The 9,835-nt window shown below is 47.6% G+C and overlaps 1 protein-coding gene across 1 annotated transcript in view; it reads right to left on the bottom strand.

The window, feature by feature from the left end:
- Window positions 1-7,771, bottom strand: part of PMP22 (peripheral myelin protein 22) — a 34,593-nt gene extending 26,822 nt beyond the window's left edge. Inside the window, exons 1-3 of the mRNA XM_059732193.1 lie at window positions 7,663-7,771; window positions 5,638-5,738; window positions 4,508-4,607 (exon numbers count right to left, since the gene is read on the bottom strand). Coding sequence (XP_059588176.1) covers window positions 4,508-4,607; window positions 5,638-5,715 — 178 coding nt within the window. The 5' untranslated portion in view covers window positions 5,716-5,738; window positions 7,663-7,771. The remainder of the gene's footprint in view (window positions 1-4,507; window positions 4,608-5,637; window positions 5,739-7,662) is intronic.
- Between the last annotated feature and the right edge of the window lie 2,064 nt (window positions 7,772-9,835).

Raw genomic sequence — 9,835 nt, forward strand, 5'->3', positions numbered from 1 at the left:
GAATATGATTCATCATCCACAAAAGAAATGGCATTTATAGCTTCCCCCATTATTCATGGGGGGGAAATATAATCTGGCACTTAGAGTTCCAGCCAATTATACTTCCTTGCTCTGCCACAGACTTCCTGTGGGGTCCTGGGTAACTCAGTTAGCCTCTTTGTGCCTCAGTTTAGCATCTATAAAATGGAGAGAAAGACACTTCCCTAACAACACTAGAGCATTATGAGAATAAATGCACTGAGTTATGACAACAGCAATGGGGCCAAGTAGTAGCTACCTACTACCTCAGATAGCTAGTATCATAGAATATTTTAGTTTTCTATTTTTAAAAGGACTAGTCTCAGAGAATAAAAACCATAATTTAGATTGCTGTCTCTTTGCAATAGGGGCTGCCTTTGTGATTTATGTTTATACAGTACACATTGTCCATTGATGGAGCTGTCAGGGACTACTACCCTCATGCCGCAATCCCATACTAATTAATGCTTAATGTACCGATCCTGCAAAGATGGACTGATATAAGCCGATCCATCAGCCCAAACCAAGTTCCATTCGCTGGGCTTGACCTGGGAATAGGGCCAGCATGGAATTCATGGCAAGGTTAGTGTTTTCATTTAAACAAATTCAAGGAAAGAAACATTTAACAAGGATGGAGAGTTAAGTTTTTACATGAATTTCCCTGGCTTAAGTTGTTTTGAGGGAATACATTTTCAAAGCAGCTCATGACTGGAAGAGATGAGCATAAACAAGAAAAGTATTGTTGCATATGTCTGTGTCTTGCAATTCAAAATTTCAACTGGCAGGGCAATTTTTTAGCTAGCTAATCTTGGCTATGTCCCTTTGGCGATAAAAATAGGATCCCAAAGGATCACGGTCTAACAGCCTCGTATTGGCTCAGGAGTGCAATTTATTCCAATATCACCCTGGAATGCATTCAGATCTGATTACAAGTTTCCCCTTTAACATTTTTGCCAGTCTTGTATTTACAATACTCCTTGCATTGCCTAATAGGAAACACCTAGGATAGTGCAAACACTAAGGTAAAACTATTTAGTTACCCAAAGGAACAGAACATTTTTAACGGTGACTATTTTACAACATGACTTCTACAAAAAGACCCCCAATATGCAGGGTACAATTACCACAGACCTTATTTTAAACCCAAGTACAGCAGTTTTTGAGCATGCATGAGTGAATCTGAACCAACCTGCCTACGCTGCATATAGCAGGATAAGACAAATGCTGATTTAGGACATAGCTACAGTAATCTGTGACGCTGGAACAAATTCCAGCCAGTTTCCACGTCTGGGCTGATTTGATGCCACTAGGTGTCACTGGAGGGCTACTAAGGCCAATACACACGCACACATGCACGCACGCACACGCACATGCATACTACTACGTAAAGCATTTCAATCCCCCAGAAATATGAGCCTTATCCTGAGATGAGAAACATACCACGGCTTTTAGCACAGTTAAAATTAGAGGTAGGCCCACCTCCACCATTTCTCTCTCAGTATGGGGTACCCACGAGTATTTCATTACTAGCAGACTGGCTGGTTTTGAGCGTTTTAATCTAATCTCCAGGAAACCCTGACTAGCAATACATCAGATGCTCACTTCACTGAACAGCTGAGCATGATAAGAGCTTGCTAACCTACACAAGGCTTCCAGTCCTCGCATGCCCCACCCACAAAAGCTCTCATTTTTCATGCGGCAAATGCTCCCCACTCTGCTACTCAGTCCGCTTGATTATTATGTTTCATCTATTTGCTGAATATTAAGATCCTTTCCCCCATTTTGGTGCTTGAGGGTTTCTGCTCTCCATGACACTGATACAGATCAGATGAGACTCCATTGAATTCAATAGGGTTACACTGAGTATAACTGCTCTGAGAGGCAAAAACAGATGAGTTTCTAGAGCTAGTAATAATCCGATACCTTTGCATCAATAACAATACCTAGTTCTTGCATGTGTCTTTACATCACTAGATCTCAAAGCACTTAAAAAAGCAGGAGTATATCATCAGCATTATTTCGCAGAGAGATAACTGAGGCACAGAGAGGTTGTCACTGCTCAAAGTCACTTAGCAGAACAGCGGCAAAACTCACATTTCCCAAGTCCCACTCCAGTATTTCTTGCTTCAGCACACTGTGCCTCCCATGCTGAAGCAGTTCTGCAGCCATAGTCCAGTATCAGTATCCCCTTACCTGCATACCACGTGCCACACTGGCTGGTTGAAGTAGAAGCACCCATAGCTAGCTCTGATTTGTATTCCTGCCCATGGACCTCGTCCTCCTAAGGATCTCAATCTGATTTCCTGGACACCATTTGTTTCACTGCCTGAACTCCTATGACTCCATTAGGTTTACTCCTGATCTACACAGGTGTAAAGTGAGGGTGGGACCAGGTACATACTTCATGTGCAAGGGGGAGGGGAGGGTTGTGCTTTGAAAACTCTGGTTCCTAACTCTGAGCCATTGATTCTTACTAAGAACTGCACTCCCACCAGTTTCAGCAAGGGCACGTATTAAAAACTGATGGCAGGTTATAACTACCTGAAGCCATTTAAACAACTCACTTGCTGAGCTCCTCCTGACAGATACAAACTTATCTAAAAGTAAAATCTGGCCCTGTACAGAAATCATCCAGTACCCTTTAACCAGTGTACAAGCTGCCCTTTAGCCAACATACAAGTTCCAGAGATAACTGGCCATTTAAGGATAAGTACCATAACCTGGGTTACTCTGCCTCAGACTTCAATTGAGGCCTTGAGAAGGCATTTTAACTAAGCTGTTCTGGCTATTTGTTGCTGAAGAGGAAGAGACAACTTTTGAAAACTGAATTCTCACAAGGAATCAATGCAAAGTTACGTTGCCTGATGGGAGCCAGAGAAAATTCAGGGATGCAGGTTTGGGTAGCAACAGCCTATGCGTAACTGTGATGGAGCTGGGGAAATCTGCAGTGCTCAACTTCCCTCGAACTTCTACCACTCCAGAGGGCGAGGCACCAGTCTACAGTACTAAATAGCACCATGAACTTTGGTTGTGGGACCCTCCTAGAGTAACCTAACCACAGGCAGAAGAAAATGTTAATATATATATATACACACACACATATATATACACACATATCTGTTGTGCATATATATATATATATATATATATATATATATATATATATATATATATATATATACACACACGCCCTGGTTGCCAGAGGTGAGCAATATCTAAGATTTGGGCCTGATTGCCATCTCAAGTATACAGTGGGCATCCTCTGTAGAGAAAGTGTGATTCTGGCTCTTCAAAACACTTCTACTGCTTCAGCAAACAGATGGCATGCCTGGAATAATTACCATACACTTTTCCTAGCGGTAACACCCAGGACAGGAGGCTCCCACCACAGGCTGTCCATGCTTGTTTATCTAGGTACTACCTCCTGAGTACAATTGCAAGGCACAAGTTGCAAAGAGGTCAGATCAGGTCATCCCCAACTACCGCTGAGTGCACTGTCAACATACCACAAGTACTAGCAAATGGGCAGGACCTGCCCCCCTGCCCCGCTTCTCTCCAGCTAGCAATCCACTGAGCTATCATTCACAGGGACACAGCTACCAACGGCAGGCCAAATTCCAGATCTTCTGCCTAAATCTACAGCAAATCTAGTGATCTCCATGGTGTTGCTGTGGACTGACACTGATGTAGCAGACAGCAGCACCCTGATTCACATCTGAACACACAATCTGATAATAGCAGTGTAACAGGGATGGAATGCGATAGGATGGGATGGGATGGGATGGGAGAGCAGCTAGGGCCCTAGGTGCTGATATGGGGGAGCAGGGTGGTAAAGATAGCACCACTGCCCCACTGCTGGCAGCCTGTCAGCAGCCACTGCCCTGTGTACCACCACTGCCCAGGCTGCAGAAGTGTCTAGTTATGCCTCTGCTCCTCCATTGCTTGTGAAATCATTTATTTCAATGCAAAGTGAGGGCAAGGTAAGTGTAAGGTGCTGGGAAGGCAAAACAGGAGGGTTTTTCACTGTCTGGTAGGACGGCACAAAGTTCAGCACAGCAGTGAATGAAGCCCTTTTTTCTGGCGTGGAATGAAATGCTACCCAGACAGGAGTCCAGCAAAACAGATGAAGCATGTGCAGTCTGGTTAAAAGTAAGGAGCTGTGCAGGAAAACCACAAGTGTCACAGGGGACTTATATTTTTATAAATCCTCGCCCCTTTTTTTTTCCAGCTCGATCTATAACTTATGGTATAATTCTCCCGCCTTTCCTCAAACAGACAGCTCCACAGACAGCCCCAAAAAAGCAGCGTGACTGGGGATGGGTGAAATGGCAAAACCAGCCCCCTTGCTGCCTGCCTTGCAGAGAGAAACCCCAGACGTTGTTTTGTCGTGCACGTTGCTTTCCGGCAGTTTGAAAGAGGAAGAAAAAGAGAAAAATTGCTCTGACTTTTGAAGAAACACACAAGACAGAGAAGATATCCGAGTCCTCACCGTTTGTGGATGACGTTTGGCACTGAAAGGCACTTGGGACGTGGAGAGAGCTGCAGTTCTGCCACAGGTCTGCCGTGTGCCCATTACCAACAAGCCATTGCTGAAAAAGAGACACATGACACTGTGAGAGGTGGCGGCGGAGCAGGGTAGCGAAGGGAGGGGAGAAGGGAGAGCAGCATTTAAGACTAAACGATAAGGAAAAACTTGTGCTGTATTAACTGCTCTCATGAAAGATTTGGCAAAGCAGAGCATGTTAATTCTTGTTTTCTTAGGCTTCAGACAGAGAAATAAGAAACTAAATACCCGAGGCCATAAATGTGCATGGACACACACACACACAAACATTCATGCCCACATACTCATTCCTTTTTTTTTTTTTTTTATTTACAGAGAATTGAGAAAGAAACTTCTCTACTTTGTCCTTTAGCTGCTTTGGACTCTTCCACATAAAAATGGATTTTCTTTATTCTCTAAACTTTTGCCAAGTCTGTCAGGGGAAAAATGCTTTACATCTCTCTAATGCTCAGCTCTTTGGATGGCTGAGTTAATGACTTGAATTATTTTGCATGACTTCCAACTCATTTGAGACGATTTGGTAAGTACTTTTTTTTGGGTTAAGGGAAAAAAAAAAAAGAGGGTCCTTTGAAAAACCAGTCTGGAATTGATTAGCTCAGCAGATTTTCTGCATTTAAAAAACCCATATCTGCCTACATTATATGTGCTAATTCCTTTCAGACCCTGCATTAATTGGGAACTCATTCTGAAGAGGTCCTGAGCACCCTAAGTCTGCTGGGATTGACCCTGCATTTGAACTATATATATAAATCTTAAGCCTTAAAACTATAATGAATGTTGATCTCCTTTAGTATATAGTAACAACCCACCGGGCACCAAGACGAATGATTTTATGTGCAGCATGCCAAGATTATTTGGTAACTTGCTGCTAAAAAGAGAACTTTAATCCAAAATTAAAGGCTTCTACTGAAAGCTGACACTGGCAGGAAAAAAAAGTGCCCTGGTCTCATCTGCCTATATCCCAGGCCCCTGAGTCTCCATGCATATTAATGACATTCCCATTCCCCATGCAAATAAAGATCGCCAGCAGAGAGGAAAATAAAGTTTGTACTTACGCTAACAATTGTTGAAACAAAAAGCAGCACCAATACTGCAACATGAAGCACAATGATTCCCAACAACAAAACGAGCATTTTGACCGTAGTCTTGGAAAGATCTGAAGGGAAAGAAAAACACTTTTAAATGATAGCAGTCAGTCCTTGCAGTCAGTCCTCTGCATTTGTATGTGTGCGCTGTATGGGCTGGGACAAGCACACTGTTAACACGGGGTGTGTCTACTGCAGGGACAGCTGCACGGGCAGGCGGCAGGGGGCGCCGAGTCAACAGAGAATAACCCAAGGGTCTCAAGTTGAATGGAGCTAAGCACTTTTTATTAAATATATTTCTTCATGGGCAAAACATCTGTTTTAATAAACAAATGCTTTTCTGAAGGAAGAAATATGGGGAGATTATTTAAAGCTCTAACTGGACTTAAAAAGCGGAAGTGAAAAGCTAAACTGGTTTTAAAGAAATCAAGTCACTGCAGGTTTTTAAACAAACGTTCAAATCCTGAAAAGTGCAGTCTGAACTTTAAGAAAAATTAAACCAACCTGGCTTGGAAAAGGGCAGTAAATGTATTGGTGGGGGGAAGGGGGAGGAGAAGTCTGCGTGGACCACAATAAAATGGCCGATGGTTTTATAGCAATGCTATTAAGCATCAAGGAAATTCCAGCCTCTATATTATTTTCCTTCCCTCCTTCCATATTTTAAGTGTTACTGTCTAGGACTTAGTGGCTCAACATACTGGAGAAACACAAACTCCATTAAATTCCTCAAAGTTTCCGTTTAGTTCAGCCTGTCCTCGGAAGCCGCCAGGAGACAAAAATAGTTTAAAAACCCCCAATTTTCATGGTGTACCGGTGCAAAAAAATAAAAATAAAAACAAAAGGCCAGGTTTCAAGCCCAGCAAAAGCAAGATTTGAGAGATGAAAAAAAAAATCAACCAGCCCCTTGATCAAACCTTTGCAGCTTCTCTGGCTCTGCTAGTGGGAGCAGGACGAGAAACCGTTATTCCACAAAGCCACTATTCTCCAATTAGGAGCCAACATTTGGACCCAGCAGCTGTTCTGCGATCTCGTCCCGACCCCGCCTGTCCCATGGCTGCAGTTTCATTTCTGTGCTTCTGACCCTGCTGGACAGGGCGGCCGGGCTGAGATGCGCCAAGGGGCCTGCAGCGCCTCTGCTCCTTCACAGCTCAGAGGCTGCACCTCAGGGCAGACCCCCAGACTCTCCCTGCCATCCTCCAGGCTGCCCAAGACAGACCCCTGGACCCTCCTTGTCCATCCTCCATGCTGCCCAGGGCAGACCTCCCCTGACTCTCCCTGCCATCCTCCAGGCTGCCCAAGACAGACCCCTGGACCCTCCTTGCCATCCTCCAGGCTGCTCAAGGCAGACCCCCCTGGACTCTCCCTGCCATCCTCCAGGCTGCCCAAGACAGACCCCTGGACCCTCCTTGCCATCCTCCAGGCTGCTCAAGGCAGACCCCCCTGACTCTCCCTGCCATCCTCCAGGCTGCCCAAGACAGACCCCTGGACCCTCCTTGTCCATCCTCCATGCTGCCCAGGGCAGACCTCCCCTGACTCTCCCTGCCATCCTCCAGGCTGCCCAAGACAGACCCCTGGACCCTCCTTGCCATCCTCCAGGCTGCTCAAGGCAGACCCCCCTGACTCTCCCTGCCATCCTCCAGGCTGCCCAAGACAGACCCCCGGACCCTCCTTGCCCATCCTCCAGGCTGCCCAAAGCAGACCCCTGGACTCTCCCTGCCATCCTCCAGGCTGCCCAAGACAGACCCCCGGACCCTCCTTGCCCATCCTCCAGGCTGCCCAAAGCAGACCCCTGGACTCTCCCTGCCATCCTCCAGGCTGCCCAGGGCAGACCTCCGGACCCTCCTTGCCACCCTCCATGCTGCGCAGGGCAGACCCCGGTGCCCGGGGCAGACAGCGGCCGGCTCCCCGGGCAGGGGCGCGGGGCCGGAGAGGCGAAGCCGCGTCCCGCCGCCCACGTGCGCCAGGCAGCCGCGCCGCGCCGCGCCCCGCGCTCACCAGCCGCCGGGAGCCTCCCCTGGTCGCGGAGCGGGCGCCTAGACAGCCGGCCGGGCGCGCATGAAGCTCCTGGGCTGCGGGCTCCCGGGCGGAGAAAGTCCCTAAAAGCCCCTCCCGGGGCGGGGCAGGGCGGGGCGGGCGGCCCTGGCCGGCGGAGAGCCGCACGAAACCCCCGCGCGGCGCCGGGGCCGCACTGGTGATTCACCCCGGTCCAACGCCCAGACACGTCGCGGTGGCCTGAGCGGCCTCGGCCCTTTAAAGACGCGCCCCCGTCTGCATGCCCCCGGGACAGGGCTGCGGAGGGCAGCCGAGCGGCGAGCGCAAGGGAGGGGCGGGATGACATCTGCAGGGTGGAAACGCTCGTGGAAAAAGTCCTAAAGCCAGAACAATACACATGGGTGTAGCAGGACCCGGCTCCGAGAGCGGGGAGCGCGGCGGCGAGGGCTCCAGGGTTGGGCAGGGGACACTGCTTTGGGTCATCTTTGGAAAGAGGCCTGGGGGCTTTTTACTGTTTAATAACCTGCATGTTACTGGCTGGAAGGATCTAGTCCGGGCTGGCCCTGCTTGGACGTTAGTGCTGGAAGGGACCTTGAAGATCATCGAGTCCAGCTCCCTGCCCCAGGGGCAGGAAGTCAGCTAGGGGCAAAGGATCCCAGCAAGATAAACATCCAAACCTTTCTTGAATGAGTCCAGAGTAGGTGCCTGCACCACTTCTGGAGGGAGTCTGTTCCAGGCTTTGGGGGCTCAGACAATCAAGAAGTTTTTCCTTACAGCCAGCCTAAAACAGTCTTGGAGAAGTTTATGACCATTGGTCCTTGTTATCTCTTGGGGAGCTCTGGTGAACAGACGTTCCCGCACACCCTGATGTACCAGGCCACCAGGTCACCCCTGAGCTTGTGCTTTTCCAGGCTGAAGAGGCCCATGGCTCTCATCCTCTCTTCATAAGGCCTGTTCTCTTGACCTCTGGTCAGTGGTTCTCAACCTTTTCTTGTAACGGGACCCATTTGTAATCATCAGGCCAGTCCCAACCTGTTGCCCCCAGCATCCAGGCCCCAGCCCCACTGTGTGTGGGGCAGGGAGGACATGGGGAGCCCCAAGGAGGCTGCAGCTGTGCTAGTCTGAAAGGAAAAGACACCATTTCCCACATTTTTCTCCGGTAAAGGAAAATCCATTTTCAAAGGTTGTTGATCCATTTCTAAAGTTTGGTCACGACCCTTCCATATATTCTTGCGACCCACTTTTGGGTCGCATCCCACAGGTTGAGAAACGCTGGACTACATGATCTCCGAAGGTCCCTTCCAACCCTAATTTTTATGATTCTCTGTTTTTAAATAGCCAGTTGCTTCTTTGCACTACAAGTGAATACATTTTGGTTAAGAACCAGTCATTGCCTGCTCCGCAGCGTGGGTGAAAGCATCAGCTCATGAAAGATGTGGTTAAGTCAAATGATCTACATGTGACTGAGTCCTCCAGTGACAGCGTGTGAAAGGTGATAAATCATGCATCCACTGAGAAGTTCCTTCTTGCTGAAAGGGATTGTTCTTACTGTTGTCACGTGCAGTGGAGTTGTCCAAGATGTCATCTGTTTGCTCAGATTGAGTCAAGCTGGCCACAAGAGACAAACTTTGATCTCACCAAATACACTTTAAACTGGACTAACTCCAAGTCAGTGGAGCTGTCCAGAATCTCCTGGGGTAAGATCAGAAACTGTCCTTTAGCAAGATTACAGTCCTCGCCCCCCACTCTCTCTCTTTTAATAATGCAAAAATATTCTCTGCCACGCCTCTTCAATTCAAAGCCCTTCATAATAACAAATTGCAGGCATCTTCATTCTAGGAGTAGGATTCAAACACTGTTTGTTTCTGACAAGCAAAGACAGTAAGTGCAGTCTATTTCGAAGGCTGCATGGTCATTTTGTTATAAACAATGCTGACTTTCTTAGAGTCGGTGTCATGTCGAGTAACTGACTTCTAGAATACAGCAAAGGGCATAGAGTTCTCGTATGCAGCAGGAGGGTGCCAGAAGAGGCTCTGTTCAAGAGTTGCCTTGATCAGCGTGTTGGTGAGATGCCACGATTCTCCATGCTATGTTTGCAGCCTTTCTGCAATAATGTCAATTAAAAGATTTTCCTTTGGAAACTAATAAATTCTAGGAACTCTGGGGACTCTTTTCA

This window comes from Alligator mississippiensis, chromosome 8 (assembly GCF_030867095.1).
Source record: "Alligator mississippiensis isolate rAllMis1 chromosome 8, rAllMis1, whole genome shotgun sequence".
Classification (NCBI taxonomy): Eukaryota; Metazoa; Chordata; order Crocodylia; family Alligatoridae; genus Alligator; species Alligator mississippiensis.